Here is a 16,755-nt window from a genome sequence, read left to right as displayed (position 1 = left end):
TGGAGATTCAAAACAGAGAAACTTACTTTTTTTGCAAGGCTTTGCCAGAAAAACAACAGAGGGGAAACTTCTCGGGTCACATCCTCTTGAACAAGGGTGACTTGAGTGGGAAAACCGCACGAGTGTCTGCACTGATGGAGCTGCAGCCATGGTCGGGCGCACCAAAGGCTTTTTAAGCAGAGTGAAGGAAAGAAATCCAGATGTGATTGTTAGGCACAGTTTTTACACCGTGAGGTCCTCGTAACCAAAACTTTACCAGCAGACCTAGTTCTGTGTTGCATGATGCTGTGCGCATGGTAAACTTTGTAAAGTCACGACCCATGAAAATTCGCATTTTTATGAGGAAATAGGAGCGAAGCATAAAGTCTTGCTGTTTTATACGGAGGTCCGGTGGTTGTCGCGTGGCAAGGTCTTGGCCCGTGTGTATGAGCTGCGGGAGGAACTTAAGTGTTTCTGACAAATGAGAGGTCCGATTACGCAAAGCTGCTTGCAAGTGATGAGTGGTGTGCAAGGCTGGCATACCTGGCAGATATTTTTCATCATCTGAATGAACTAAACCAAGTAGTTCCCGAGTCCCTGAGGCTTTAGACATGGTCCACAACAGGGAGTGAGTCCAGAAGTGAGAGCTGGACAATCTTGCATGAAAGGCAAAGAACAATCTGGCAAAGGAGTGAGTGTGGAGCTGGTGAATATATTCTGGGTTGATAGTAGTAGATGAGGAGCAGCTGTGTTCACAGGTGAGTAGAGTTGGCTTAATAAGGGAGTGTGGCTTGGCATGCAGAATGAAGTGGGGGTAGGTGAGTTAAAAAGTACTGAACAATACCTGGGTGGCAGAACTGTGCCAGTAATTAAGTTTGGGTTTGGGGTTGATTAATAAACTGGAGTGAACTATCACATGCACCCCTCCTCCTATAGACCATCTGAGCACCACCATTGGCCTTAGAACCTTGAAACTGCACAAACGCTGAAAATGTATATCAGTTTAATATGTGCTCTTATTATTTAGAATTTTTTTTAATTTATCGTACAGGCATATATTTTGACTTTGAATTTCCTCTATGTTAGCTGTATAAAAAATATTTAAGCTCTTGATAAACATAGTTTGAAGAAAACATTCTCATGCTAATTTTTTCTAACTTTTCTGTCTTAAATTGTGAGACAGTGTTTTCTGTTTTTAAAAAGGTCTGATAAAACTTTATTTTGCATTTCCTGTCTTCCTGAGTTGTGGCTTTCCCTTTTTTAGGTAATATTTTTTTTTAGAATAGTCATAATAACATTTTTGTAATAATGATTTAATTGTAATATGATACACTATGTTGAACACAGGGATGTAGTTCAGTGGTAGGGCTCAAACCCCAGCCACAAGGGATACCAGTGGCCGGCTTGTGGCAGTCCCAACCCGGATAAATGGAGAAGGTTGCAATGGGAAGGACATCCAGCATAAAATGTTTAGCCAAATCATTCATGTAAGTCACAGAGTTGACTTGCTGTTGCAACCCCAACTAGGGAAAAGGTTAAAAAAATAATAATAATACACTATGTAATGCTTCTTCAACCCTATCCCTAGGATGTATATTTGTGAATATGGATTAAGAAACTGAAAAGTAAAGTCAATCAATGAGTAGTGAAGTTACTTTTCAAATGCAGTAGTTAGTAAAGAAATCTCATGATAATTTACAAATGTTACTTGTAACTCATTGCTTTTTTTAATAACTACACAGCAGTTTACTTTAGTTTAGATCTTAAGTGAGGCAAGGTGACATGGATTAAAAATAAAAGTACTTTTTTTCACAGCAAACTTGCTATGATTTTAATAGATTTTTTTAAAACAAATTATAAATGACAAAGAAAGTATTCACAGTTATGTTTTGCTTTTATTTTGTCTTTATGGAGGAAAAGACTCTCAACCAACGTAAAATGGGATTGTCTCTCATGCCCTGTGACCTTGCAGTATACAGTGCTCAGTGTAAATGAGTTCACCCCCTTCAAAAAGTAACATTTTATATATCTCAATGAACACAAAAACAATTTACAAAATGCTGACAAGAATAAGTTTCATACAACACCTATTTAACTTAGCATGAAAGTAAGGTTAATAATATAACTTAGAGAACAATGCAAAAATGAGTACACCCTAAAAGTCTCTGAAGCAAAGCAACATTTTAGACTGCAAATGTCTAATTTAACAAGAATCAACCAAAGATGAGTCTAATTATTTATTACACAAGTGTCCAGCAGACAGTTGACTATAAAAGGCTATTACTTAAAGAAAACCCCTTCCCATTTCATGTTGTCAGCAATTGCAATGAGAAACATCACAAGACCTGAGAAAGAAAATAATTTCTTTACACCACAAAGGCTACAAGAAGATCAGCAAAGCTTTACCTTACTTCAGTCAGAATACTTTCATGTTATAAGTTGATTAAATTGATGTGATATAAAACTTATTCTTGTCAACATTTTGTAAATTGTTTTTGTGTTCACTGAGATATTTAAAATGTTACTTTTCGAAGGGGATGTACTCAAGCTGAGCACTGTATACTGCAAGTTCACAGGGGGTTAGAGACAATCCCAGTTTTCGTTTGTTGAGGGTGGAGCACCTTTTGAACATCTCACTAGTCTGTTGTTGGGCTGATAAAATACATTTTCATACAAAGGGTTCGTTGAATTACAGTCATAGTTGTACTTTGTCAGTTTGTCTTTGTCCAAGTTTACAGGCCTAGGAAAAATTAGATTTATTTGCTGTAGTATGTTTGACTATGCATCAATAGGTGACAGTCTGCTCCTTTGAACTGGTTACTGTTGAGCCACTTTCTGGTGACCGTCTTCCTTTCATCCTTATATTTCAAAATGTTCAACTCTTAGAGCTGACGAAACATAAAACAAGTTTCTTTGTCAATCCACAAGTATGTGCTTGTTCTTGAGGACGCATGGTGTAGTTGTTTCCGGCAACAACTGCTTTAGTTATTATGACGTATCCTCCTAGCTCAGGGTAAAGCCTCAGGAGGAAATTCTTGAGCCTGTGCAGAAAGCAAAATCTGACACCTGCACTTCTTTGATCAAGTGCTTCACATTCTTAGATGTGATTGGCTGGTCTCCAGACAGTGAGTGTTGTATTGAATTTGCAGCATTTTAGCATTTCTTCATTAATATCACTATAATATTTGAGCTTGGTTAGCTTACAGCACTGGGTTTCATGCATGTTTACAGTTGTATGTTGACTAAGTGAATTATTCTGTTAATTCATTTAATTTCATTCATTTCATGTCATTTTATTTGCATTCAACCAACTGCTCATCTTGTGTTTGGCATTGCTTCACATTGCAGCACTAAATTTAGATTTGCAGCTCTGGATCTGTTAACATGTAATGTAAAAATAGCAGAGAGGAACACCTGCTCAGCACAGAACAGTTATACAGAGCCAACTGAGTGCAATTTGGTTAACATGACACTACACTGAACATAGACAGACACAAGCAGAGACAGAGAGAAACAAGTGGCCTTCCTTCTTAACTACAGACAGACAGTAAACACATCCCGTAGTTGTCCATAGCATATGCTATTGCACAGCAAGGTGTATAGAGAGTCAGAACGCTGACACAAAGGCAGAAATATACCAGGTAAGTTAGAACCAATTTACTGCACTTAAATTTGTGTAAGATTTTCCTTTGGTTTGGCGTGAGTGTGTTGAAACAGCATTTGAGTCTGGGTCTTCTGTCATTTTGAAGGAACAGAGTTAGCAGTCTTTGTGCTAAGCTAGTCTAGGCTAAACACTTTTACACGCACTCATGTAACTGTTGAAGCCTGGAGCTATGTGAAGTATGACATAGCATCAGCACCTCTTCTTTTTCATGGTGTCTAGTAGACACAGGATGATGTGTTGAAATTTCAACTGCCCCCAAAAGCAATAATTTCATCAAGTTCGTTTCCCAGGTGAAAATTGCTGGCTACTGACTCTGCTATCCAATCTAGTGTGTGCAACAGGTATTAACTAAAAGCCATAATAACACAATGTGCATTACTATTTTTGCTACTTATTGGAGACTGGTTTCCTTGGCCACTTATTCTTTGTAAACACAGCACATCAGCAAGAATTGTCAGCAGTGTTCTTTATTAAAAAAAATCTCAATTATATTCACCAGCAATGTTTTTTTTATGTCTAAAGCAGTACTTTTATGAGTTCCACTGTGAGGTGATGGAAGTGGACAAAGAACAAAACTGTGGCACCAGCATTGCAACTCGAAGGATGTAAAATCATACAGACACATTTAGTTCAGATCGTTATGATCCAGAAAGACAAGCTTCATCCTAAAATGACTCTCATGTTAGCAGGTCTGTGAAATCAGGATTGCGAATATTTAGCAGGAATAACGTTTCCAAGTTTACCTCAACAGGATACACCATCTCATTGTTCACTGGTATGTCTGAGGAACATGCTAAAAAATCATTAAAACCTTTTTTCAGGTAGTCAGTACAAATTGTATCCGATCAAATGAAAATTTAGATGACCAACTGCACTCATCAAATAATATCCATAAGCATGAATGAAGTAATATTAACAAAATTTCCTCATTAGAAACTGTTATTCAGCTGTAGTTTGCTTCCTTCAAGGCATGTACTTACTTTATATGGAGTTAATGTCCTTCATAGCAGACAGAGTTGAGTTTCTGAAAACACTTAAGGATACTGTTATATGATTCTCTGCCATTTCCATTACGGTCTGATACCCCAATGAGGCGATCGAAGAGGCCTGAGCTAATCTTCTAATTTTAAGTTATCATTTGGATAAGGCATTCATATTTACAAACACAGAAACTGCTGAGTCCTGGAGAAAAATCTGGGGAGTTTATTTTGCACAAGTTGTCAACTAGAAGTTGTGTTTTAAAATTAATTTAAAGAACAAAAATGTTAGTATGGCTACTAAAACCAGATAAACATACAGTATGTGGAGGATGTCGTTGATTACTTAAGAACCAGATATCCAAATGATCCAAAGTGTAAGTTATGAAAAATTTAGCCTTAGAATTGGACAACAAGTCAATTGTGGCACTTCAAAAAAAATATATTTAAGGAAACACATATAATCTACAATATATAAACTTTTCAGAGCCATTAATATAGATGTATGTTTCAGGGTATTTAGATTGAATTTAATGTGATTTTTATCTTTCTGAAAATAGAAACTCTGAAACAGAGACTTGAAAGGCGTGGCAGTAAATTAATCACATTTATGCTATCCTCTCATGATGGTACACTAAAGAAACTTGTTGATGCACTGGATGACAGTTTGACATGATTTTGTTTCAAACATAAATAATGTCACTGTTTGTTTTACCTGACAACACTATTTATTCCTCAATAAAATGCTGATGATGGTTGATGTGTGGCTGTTGTGTCAGTAGGGGTTTTCATGTTGGCATTGTTGCCCAGTGAAGCATGTTTAATTTTAGAGTGATACTGGTCATCTTGTGTAAGCTTGATGAGTCAGTCTTAAATTGAGAAAGGGACCAGAAGCAGACTTAATAGATATTTGACAGATAGATAAATAGATTAATCTGCACTTGTTTAATGTACCGTATACACTCTATATGCTTTCTTTCCAGATGTGGCCAGTTCTAACCAAGGAAGTCAGGATGCTATGAATGTGTCCAATATTTACAAAGAATTTTATGATCTAGTGATAAAAATGTTTTGCTTTGTCCCACTTAATATTATATCATATTTCTTCTAAAGTATATCCCAGTATTTCATTTGTGGGTTCAATGTTCATGATGATTATACCTTTGTCTGCACTCCATTATCATCCAACATATTCACCAAGTTCAATATGACAGGTTCACTATAATGGGTCACTGACATCTGGAAAAGTAGATTTTTGCCACTGTAGTAAGATTAAATGAATCAACATGAGTAAAATCTATAGCTGTATAAATGGTCATCACGTTTGACAACTGAAGCACAATAATGAGAGGTCCCTTGTTTTTAGCATAAATGAACAAAAATCTCCGTTGTATACTCACTTTCAAATTCAGCAATGCTTTCATATGGTAGTTGAGTTGCTACTGAGCCATTCCATAACTTCTGCGCTATTGGATTTTGAACAATGGATGTGCCTTTCACAGTCTTCTCTTATGGCATTTTTGCAGCCAACTGAAGTTGATACTCCCAGTGTGTCTTCCTTCTTCTATAACCAGGGTAGATTTTAACCTGTCATGCTGATAAAGACTAGGATCAGGCGTTTACATTTACATTTAATTTTGTAATTTGTGCTTACACATTTTCCACTCAAAATACATTTTTTGTTAATATTTACTGGTTCGAGTCCAGCTGTAACCAGGAATATGGACTGACTTGTTGCAGCAATCCGAACCAGACTCTGAGTAACGTTCTTAATTTGAACAGTCCAGTTTATTTGTCAATGAATCTAAATTTATTTTTGTCTGTGTTTCTTAGGAAACAGGATGTTGTCCAAAAAAGAGGAGCAGAGGTCATTCAGCAATGGGAAACTGAGAGACCAGTGGGAGAAGAGAGCTCAGAGCATTGCAGATCAACGCAAACAAGAGGCTGAATGGAGAGAAAAGAACTCTGTCAAAGTGTGAGAGTGAATGATTTTGGAAACTAGGCTACTGCTAATCTGTGGTGACAGCCCCATCAGTCTTGAATGTTTTGAGGTTTTCTGCCATTCATTTATGGAGAGATTGTTTGAGGACAGAAAAATCCCCAAACTGTGTTCCCTTTCCCAGGTAGAAATTGTTTGCGTTTGTTTGCAAGACATCCATGCACAATTTCCAGTTGTTTGTGAGAATTGTAAGGATTTTGGGGGGCTTTGTGGACCGCTCACAGGTGATGTGCATAACAACGATAATCTGGGTACAATTAGGTAGAAAGTGCTGAAGGTTGTGTTGTGATGTCAAGGTATTACAATGCATTGGTATCAGAAAAAAATCCAGGTTTAAGGCTCTAAGGGCAGCCTAGATGGTTGGGTTACAGCATTTCCAAAGGTGCACCTTTTTGGGAAATTTCTGGTCTGCAGAAGTCAAAGGTCCTATCCAACAGAAGAGCAACAGTGTGTGTTAACTTAGCTGAGAAAGACGTGGCATTTGAAAAGCAGGCAAAGTTCTGGGGAACTGTGGGTAAAAGTGAGTGTTTCTTTGGTACATAACACTGATCTAAATATTGTTTTAGACTAAGTGCAGCCCTTCATGGAAATATTATTCCCTCATGGCAATGACCTCCTTCAGCAGGATAATGCTCCCTGCCACACTGCAATGGTTTGAAGAAAAGGACAACCAGTTTAAGCTATTGATTTTAGCCTCCCCATTCCCCAGGACTTAAACCAATCCAACATCTGTGGAAAGTGGTGTTGATCTATGGACTTTCAGACTTCAATGATCTGCTGCTAATGTATTAGTTCCAGATAACACAGTGTACCTTTAGAGGTCTAATTGAGTTCATGACTGAACAGGTCAGCGCTGTTTTGGCTGCAGAAGGGTTACAAATGGCTGCAGGTAGTCATTATGGTATGGCTGATGAGTGTATGTTCTTATTTAATTTCAGATTCAGAAGCTTTTCTTAGTTGACAAAGCACAGATGAAATGATAGATGTTAATGACTACAAATACCTATAACCTTGAGCTATTTCATATAAATAGAAAGGGGCCATCACAGCATTAAAAATTTAACCTGTGCTTTTCTTGTCAAAATGTCTCTTGTGAAGATCAATTATAATTCCTGAATCTCTTAATTTTGTGTTGGCTTAAATTTGAGAAAACCTTCTTTAAATGATCTCTATCTCTTGTATTTTCTTGCATGAATGTAACACATCTAAGCATGCAAGAATGTATATGTGATGCAGTTAACCCTCAGTATGTCACGCTGGAGCTGAGGCCTTATGAAGCTGGTTTGATATGTAAAATAATTGAGATAAATGTCATTTGAGGGTTTTTTATTCAGACATTGGACTCCAAAATTCAATCAAAACAAACAAATCAGTATATTTTATATTTGAAGATAAAACACAATAAGATCACTTCAGTTGCATTTCCAACATTCATCATATTTGTATCCATTCATACTGATTATTTAATGATTGATATTTATATTTGTATCTGCAGACTTTTCTCAAAGTGGAACTATCACTGGTCAGTGATTGGTCAAGCTGACATGTCTGACTTCAGAAGAGTGACCACCAGCACAGATGAAAGCAAGCCAAAAGTTAAATTCAGAATTGTCCCTCCTCCTCCCAAAGTCAAAGCTGAGCCTCCCCCAGCCCCGCCGACACCCAGGAGGAGAGCTTCTCCCAAACGCCATAGGCCTCAACGGAAAGTAGAGGTGGATGTGTTCCGTCTGTGCTGGAAAGAGTCCTGGATGAGCCTAAAACCTCCAAAGTATCTTTACCTGAGGGCTAAAGAGTCCAAAACCAGGATTCCAGGATTCACCACCATAGAGCTGATTAACAACAGGGAGTACAAACCGCAGGTGTATACATCAGTGGCTGAATTCATTTATCCAATTAACGAATGGAGTAATTCATGGGAAAAGGTACCTAGACTGACACTCAGCCATATCTTCATATTTAAACATACTGGAACCTTAAAACTGCTTTCAGATGTTTGCAAGTTTTTCGATGTTAGTGTAAATTAAAATTACTTTTATCTGCAGCAGAGGGTTAAGGTTTGGGTTAGCAGAGAAAATGGATGGAAAAGTAAATAATACTCTTTGTTTATGTTAACATGTATCACAGCCATGGTCACTATGTTTGTTATACAGCCATGGTCCTCCATTGCTTTTTATTGAGAAACATGTTTGTGACATTTTCAATGGTCATTGTCAAAAAAGTACAGAGGAGGTGCTGACGCACCTTCTCATTTAAATGAATAGGAAAGTGTGTCCAAATTTTTGCGTGTACTGTAGTTATCCTCAAATATAGGCCAGTCAGAGCAACTGAAGCGGTCCTATAGCTGCAGAAACTCCTTTGAGCCACACCTGTTTTACTCTAATTATTGGTTTGACTGCACTGGTCAGTGGTTTTTATGCTGGTGTCAAAAACAAGGAGATGTATTGAAATCGCCCCAGATGGGGGAGAAGTGGTGCCTTAAACCCATGCTTGATGTTGCTCTCTGGATATATTGGACATGCTGGTAAAATTTGGAATGAGCAATTTTAATTTGGCTTACCTGCTATTACAGAAACTTCATTTGGATGGACCTTCTGTCATTTGCTCATAACAGTTAGCAGATAGGCCAAAATTGTTGTTTACAACAGAATACATTTAATTACAGTAAAGGTTTTTGAATCCAGTGAGCCCCTATATATCAAATGTCCCATAGTAGGAGACCATTAAAAACCACATAATGTTCCCTTAAATAATATACTCAGACTTATTCTTTAAGAGATAGAGGAAGAATTTATTTTCAAACAGAAAATTGCTTTGCGTGTGACAATAATGCATGAAACATTGAGAGAGAAGGACAAACGCACTAAGTTCAGTAACCAATAACCTTTTTTTTTATTGTTTTGTTCACAGATGAAAAGATTAGGCTGTTTGGAGCTATCTGGGGAGAAGCAATTCCAATGGGGGATTTTGTCTGATAAAGAATTGGTTAGCAAATCTAAATTAGAAGCATATTCCCTTCCCGTCTGGGCTGGCACATGGAAGATAATGAACTTTGCCTTCAGACAGCAGAAAAAGGACTGGGATTGTAACTGGCCCAATTATCCAAAGAGCTGTCACGACAAATCTGATGAATTACGGCATCTAGAGCAGCAGGTGGGCATCAACAGCAGTTCTCTATTTGTCATTTAAGCTAAGAAAAGTGCATCCACAAGCATGCCATTAGTTTGCATTGTGGGATATGAACCTGGCACTTCTATGTGCAAAGCATGCACTACACTGAGCTATGCCCCCGGGCTAAATGAAAACATTTATTATGATTCTCAAACAGGACAGGCCTTCAGGTTGGGAGGAGTCATGGAAACAGTCTGGGGCAGAACTTACAGCAAAAAATGCTACTGATGACAAAGGAAGGACGAGAAGCTTTTTGGGCACAGACATCAAAGTGATTGCGAGGATAATCGATGTGTTCTTGCCTGATTGGAACAACTCCTGGCTGCTTTCTGGAGCTGCTCCACAGAAAGAGAAAGAACATGAGAAGAACTGGTTTTCTTGCTGGGGATTCAGGCAGCAGATCAGGTGGGCTTTGCTTAATACCGACACATGCTGATGTCTACTACTTACCTACTCATAATAGTAATCAGATCGACTCCGTGGCCAAAAGTATTGGACCGTCTACAAATTTCACCTACAGGAGCTTTATGAGGCCTGTAGGCTAGTCACGGAAACATAGAATTGCATTAAAAGGGATTTCACAAATAGTGCCACATGGCTAGTGCGTCATTCTAATCACCCATGTGAAGAGGACTAAATGATGAAACCCCCGAATTCATTGGTTAAGAGGTCCAATACTTGTAGTATGTAGTATATTTCAGGCTGTGGATCATAGACTATGTATAAAATTGGACATGCACTGTTGGTCAAGCTGGTGGTGCTTTAAACCTGTGTTCTATGTAATTAACATCAGCAACAAGTCCATTGATAGACAGATTGTATTGAGGTATTTTTTTCTTTAAATTTATGTTCCTTTATTACCACAGTAAACATTTTTTTAAACAATGGTTGAATGTTGAAGAAAATAGAACATATGGAAGGGGATGGATTGGAGGTGTGGCTACGCTGTGATTGACAGACTATGGCACAGATGGTGACTTACCAGAGCAGTGCAGTTCAGATCCACACCTCAATTCTCCTAAACCCAAAAAACAAAGATACCAACATTCAAACAATAAATTCAAAGTCTCATAAGAGCAGCTTACATTGTTGTCACTATGAGTTGGTCAAATGCTGTATCACACATTTTCTGTGTTTCTTGCAAAATGTGTCACGAGAATGCATATTTTACTCTCATGTTGATGTCATCCCTTTTCAATCCACATTAAGAGTTTCCCATTTTTTTATCCTTTTCATATATTTTTTCTTATCCTGCCGAATTTATTGCTCCACATTTTCAAAATCAGCACAGGCTCAGTCAATTAAATGCGTCAATCAAAAACACAAATTTGCTGGTGACATTTAGGGTCACAACTCTCCATATTCTCATATATACCTATTAGCTCTAGTGCTTGTGTGGCTAAAGAAAATGGGACTTTTTGTGAGGAGAAGTTACGCAAAAATATCAAAAGATACAGACAACAAGATAGAGCAAGCTTTTTTAGGGAGGGAAAAAATAAACATCCACCATTACTGCTCGAAAGAATGAGCAGAACTCACGATCAGATAATGATAGAAACTTCAAATTAGCTGTCCAAAAAATAGTTGTAAATTACTGTCCTTGAGTTTGCTTTGGTTATAACGGCTTGCACTATTTCTATGTATAAAATGAGGGGGGAAAAAAATTGATTTGATTTGTGAAAGTGACATTTTAATTTTTTGAGGTTGTACTGATTCCGAATATGCGGAACCCTCAGTTTAATTTTTAAAATCACAAATTTAAAGGAAAAAACACAAAAACATGAAAAAAGTAAAGCCTTAATCATATGTGACTGGCTATTCAATAAATCTACCATTCATTAAAACATAATTGTCTTTCAACTTTTCAACAAACTGAAACTCATCCTACACTCACAGATGGTGTAAGGCTTCACTGCAGTCCCATCATCAGCACAGTGACATGATGATGATGATGAGAAGTAAATCCACAAACCTCTTCCTCACATCACTGCTAGATGAGGACATCAAAGACAGCACAGAATGGACAGATGCTTGGAGGATTCCTAAAGGGTGGATGCAGGTACTGGAGGATGAAGTGGCGGAAGAAGAGGAGAATGACACAGGAGATGACGAGGATGAAGGAGTAGATGAAGAGGAAGAGGAGGAGGAATGCATTGATGCTGATGAAAATGAATATGAAGCAGTTGAAAAGGACGAGAGAGATGTAGTACATCAAGAGAAGGAAAAGAACAAAAATGACTCCATAGATGAAGAGGATGAAGGAGTAGAAGAGGAGGAGAATGAAGAAGGAAATGAGAAGGAAATGGAAATACACAATAGAGAGGAAGCCAAAGAGGAGGAAGATGAGGAGGAGGATGAAGACATAAATGAGGAAGAAATGGAAATACACAAAAGAGAGGAGGCTGAGGAGGGGGGGGGGGGTGAAGACGTAAATGAGAAAGAATTAGAATTATACAAAAGAGAGGGGGCCGAAGAGGAGGAAGAAGAGGATTCAATAAATGGGGAGAAAGGTATAAAAGTGCAGGAGGATGAGGAGGAACAGAAGGAGGAAGATGACAGAGGGGATAAAATAAATTGGAAGGGTGAGGACAATGATTTTGAAAAGAGGGGGGGCTGTACGGATGAAGACAAAGAGAAAGAAAAGGACATAGATGAGAAGGAGCAGGACCAACAAGTACCCAAACAAGAGGAAGATATAAACATAAACAGTGATTGTGAGGAAGATGAGGAGCAAAGGAAAGAAAAAATAGTAGATGATAAGGAAGAGGAGCTGGGGAACGAGGAGGAAAAAATACATGAAAAAGGAGAAGATGATGATGATGAGAAAGAAGAAAAAATAAATGAAAACAATAAGGAGGAGGGTAGCATTGCTGGATATGGAAAGCCAGAGGAGAGTGGCAAAATAATAAATGAAAAGGGGGAGGAACATAAAGAAGATGAGAAGACAATGGCAGATGAAAAAAACAAGGAAAAGACAAAAGATGTAGACAAGGAGGGTGAGGACAAAGAAGTGAATCAAGAGGATGAGAGCCATGAAGAAGAAAATGAGACTGAAGATGAAGGAATAGACAAAGAACAAGACAAAAGAGATGAAGAGGAAATGGATGAAGTAGGCAATGAAGATGACCACAAGCAGGAAGATATAGACATCATAATAGATGAAGAGGAGGGGGATGATGAAAAGGAGAACAAAGAAAACGAGGTGACGAATCAAAGTGGTGAAGAAGATCACCTCAATGAGAAAGAAATAGAAGATGAAGAAATTATGGCCAGAGACCAGAGGAAAGAGGCAGATGATGAAAAAGAGGAAGATCAAAAAGTGGGTGAAGAGGAGGACAACGATGACGATGAGGATGACGAAGTCGATGATGAGGAAAATGATGAAGGTGATGATGAGGATGACGATAAGGAAGTGAGTGACAGTGTTGACACAGTCAACGAAGGGTACAGAGAGGATGACTTCAAAGTAGAAAAAGAGGAAGAGAAGGAGAAAGAAAAGAAGAAACCAAATGTCCCGCTCCATCTGCAGTTCCATAAACTCAACACCTCTTTCTCCTCTTGGAAACAGTCATGGATGGTGGCAGTGGCTCACAGAGCAGGAGACGAAGATGAAGAGGAGGATGAGGATGAGGATGCGTTGCGGGCCTGGAGGGATTCATGGAGAATTTGTCGCTGGCAGAAACCGGACACAGATGAAGTGATGTGTTTCTCCACTGAGCACCAGAGGCAGAGATATGTGGGAGTGATGAATGAAGAAGGTGAGATGAGTCAGTGGACTCTGAGCTGGAAGCTTGTCAAGCCTGCAGCAAAAAAAGAAAACACTGAAGAAGAAGAACAAGAAGAAGGAGAGGGAGAGGAAAAGTACTGTTTTGAAATTTGTAGGCTAAAAGCATTACTATTACCACAATAGGCTCGCCCTGTACATCATCATAATAACTGCCTTGAACACAGAACATTCAGCAGTTTGAATAACACTGGAATTGGGAATCCTGCAATTAATCTTTAAAAGATTGAAAGAAACCTGAATGGTCAAATAATCAGAAAAGATTAGTCAACTAATTTCAAAGAAGACATGACTAATAATATAACATTAAGTCAAATTTTCAGTTGGAAAGATTGTGATTTCATTCATAATTTGTAATGACGTCCTACATTAGCTTATTTATCTACTATTGAAACTGATATCCTATGTAGGGAGTAACTGATTTGACTTTGCTTTCTGGTTTGTATACCCATATATGTTGAATGATAAATGATTACCTATAACCTGTATAATTATCCAGCCTCAGCAAAAACTTTGGTTTGTGGGGAAGCCAAGAAAAGCCATACTTTTTTTCCCTGTTATCTTGAAATAAGAAGATATTAACCAGGAGAGAACAATATTTTGTTGCATCAAGATAACTGAGCAAGTATTCCAATATCTTGAGAAAATTGTTGTTTGTTGTCTTGAGATAGCAGGACACAAATATATTTGCAAGCATGACGTTTATCAGCCTCTGTAGGTGTGTGCAAATCATCATTAACCTCTGAAAGTAAATGTAAACAATAATTAAGGTTCCCTGTAAAGTTTGAGAGGTTGAGGCGGGGGTACACCCTGAACAGGTTGTTGGTCCATCGCAGGGCCAACACACAGATACAGACAAAAGCAAACAACCATTCACACTCACACTCAGGCCAAACAACCCAACGGGTAATTGTGAAGTTAGTCATTGATGTCTTCTTTTTGATTCCTATTTTTCTTTTGATAGAAACATGTGAAGCAAGCAGTCATCATATTGAGGTGGTTCAAGCTGGGAATGTGAAGCACTTGTGATTATGCCGAAGATGGATTTGTCACACTGTGTAGAAAGTTTTAAGTGAGAAAGTGTTTGGTGGTAAAGGCACACAATCCAGAAAGAGTCTTAAGAGTTTGTATAACTATGAGTATTTTTTACAGTGTTGTTTAAATATATATAATTCACAGCAAATTCTATCATGAATAAATCTATATAAATATATATGTATGTATGTATGTATCTATCTATCTGTAACTTTTAAAATGGTTGTCCATTTAAAACATTTTAAGTATCTTATTTCAGGAGGGATAGCTGTAAAAAAAATTCCTTCCTTGTCACAAAAAATTTATAGGCCATTCTATAATCTTAACAGTGTATGTAAACATCTGACTTATGAAGTAGATGTAAAGAAAGAAAAAGAAACAAATCTTTAATTCTACTACCTCAACAGTTTACTGACTTCAGCAGTGGATGTTTGAATGTCTGTGTCTATGTTAAAATTTATTTAATTATAAGTATATAGACCTCTAATTATATTTCTGAGTGCATTATTGGAAATTATATTATTCCATTGGTGTCTCTTCTTGATTTCTGTTTCTTGGGAGATAGTTTTGCAGAAATGTATTTGACCATGTTTTTATTCCATGAAACTATTTTACTTTCAATTTGAATTAATCTATGTCTTCAACAAGGGACAAAGAGGACTTAGCTTAAAGATCCTGGATGTCTTATTCTTCCCCTATGCGTTTTCCAGCACTCTCTGGGCTTTCACTTGCAGATTTCTTGTTTTCAGATCAGGTTTTTCCTCCTGCTGCTCACTCTCCTGCTGTGTATTGTGTATTAGCATGAGACCAGACTACATTGTGATCTTGTGCAGATTACAAAGTACCCATTTCCACCTCTGATTGTTCCTTTGTGGTCAAACCAGTCAGATTGACAGAGCTGCATGAGTGTGAGGAGATTTCTCTTTTTTTCCCAAAAAAGTTGAATGAAAAATACAGATCAACCACAAAACATAAAGTGAATGAGACATTTTTATATTCCAATGTCAGGGCCAGCATAGTGGCATAGTGGTTAGCGCTGGTGCCACACAACAAGAAACTTATGAGTTCGATCCCTGTGCCTGAGGCCTTTCCATGGATATTCTCCTTGTGCTTGCATGGCTTTCCTCCAGGTTCTTCAATCAACCTAAGCATGCACTTTTAGGTTGGTTGGTGACTCTAAATTGTCTGGAGGTGTGAGTGCAAGTGGTTGTTTGTCTCTGTAAGTTGGCCCTGTGATGGACTGGTGACCTGTCCAGGGAGTAGCTCCAGCACCTGGAACCTGCAACCTGGAAACGGATAAACCGTTGAGGATGAGTGAGTGAGTGAGTAAATCTAAATGCCACAGAGTCATCGCATATATCATATGATTCTCATACTAAACAACCAGCAGTAATTGATTAATCACTAATCTACAAATGTACATTAACATTTATGTGGAATACTCATCAGGGCTACTTGTATAATGTAAGGATATAGATATAGGCCATTATTTTCATGAGTCATTACCATGTAAATAAATTAATTGCAATAGTCTGGAAAAATAAGGTGACTGAAGAAACCTTTTCAGCTTACGAAACTGGGATTTAAACTTTTAAGATATTTAATTAAATGCTATCTCGTGGAGAGCTACAATTTCCACAACAGTTACAATGACAAAGTTCTTAAAAAAAACCTATAATAAATTAGTAAAATAAACAACACTTAAATTTGTGAAGGTCTAAATGTTCTTTCGGTGCATTGTTGAAATAAAATTCTAAGGTGAACTGCTTAAGCTTCTGTTGATTGTGTATTTACCTTGATAGCCAAAGAGTATTTTAATTCAAGAAGACTGAAATTAACTGTTTCACATCTCAGAAATTCTAGTATTTGTTATGAAAAATTTTGTGTGACATAACGTATAGTGGGATATTTCACAAAAGGGTTACTGAACTAGATGTCTTCTCTCTGTCCACAAAAAGAGAAGCATGTTTTTGAAGTTGGATTTCCTTCAGGAACAGGTTCATTAACATATGAAGACAACAGGGTTGGCTGGGTTAGTGAGATTAACATACATCTTTACTGAGAGAGGGGGCTGGGCAGAGAGAAACAGGATCAAAAATGGATTAGAAGGGAAAGATTTAATTTTACTTTTGAGAATTTGAAGGTTGCT

General features: G+C 37.7%; 1 protein-coding gene across 1 annotated transcript; it reads left to right on the top strand.

Moving 5' to 3' along the window:
- The first annotated feature begins 3,490 nt into the window (after positions 1-3,490).
- LOC115052324 (myb-like protein X) lies at positions 3,491-16,265 on the top strand. The gene is made up of 8 exons (XM_029516392.1): positions 3,491-3,620; positions 6,454-6,595; positions 8,115-8,478; positions 9,527-9,769; positions 9,945-10,192; positions 11,684-12,113; positions 12,312-13,545; positions 14,536-16,265. Exons 2-8 carry the CDS (start codon positions 6,462-6,464, stop codon positions 14,598-14,600), a joined length of 2,718 nt encoding a protein of 905 aa, XP_029372252.1. The 5' UTR covers positions 3,491-3,620; positions 6,454-6,461; the 3' UTR covers positions 14,601-16,265.
- The last annotated feature ends 490 nt before the right edge of the window (positions 16,266-16,755 follow it).

This window comes from Echeneis naucrates, chromosome 12 (assembly GCF_900963305.1).
Source record: "Echeneis naucrates chromosome 12, fEcheNa1.1, whole genome shotgun sequence".
NCBI lineage: Eukaryota > Metazoa > Chordata > Actinopteri > Carangiformes > Echeneidae > Echeneis > Echeneis naucrates.
This window is presented reverse-complemented; position numbering and strand designations above follow the sequence as displayed.

Bases quoted from the DNA above. Each gene is read 5' to 3' on its own strand.
- LOC115052324 (XM_029516392.1), top strand. From the start codon at position 6,462: ATGTTGTCCAAAAAAGAGGAGCAGAGGTCATTCAGCAATGGGAAACTG. The intron at 8,479-9,526 runs GTGTATACATCA...TTTTGTTCACAG, and splicing joins ACAGGGAGTACAAACCGCAG to ATGAAAAGATTAGGCTGTTT. The intron at 10,193-11,683 runs GTGGGCTTTGCT...CTACACTCACAG, and splicing joins GGATTCAGGCAGCAGATCAG to ATGGTGTAAGGCTTCACTGC.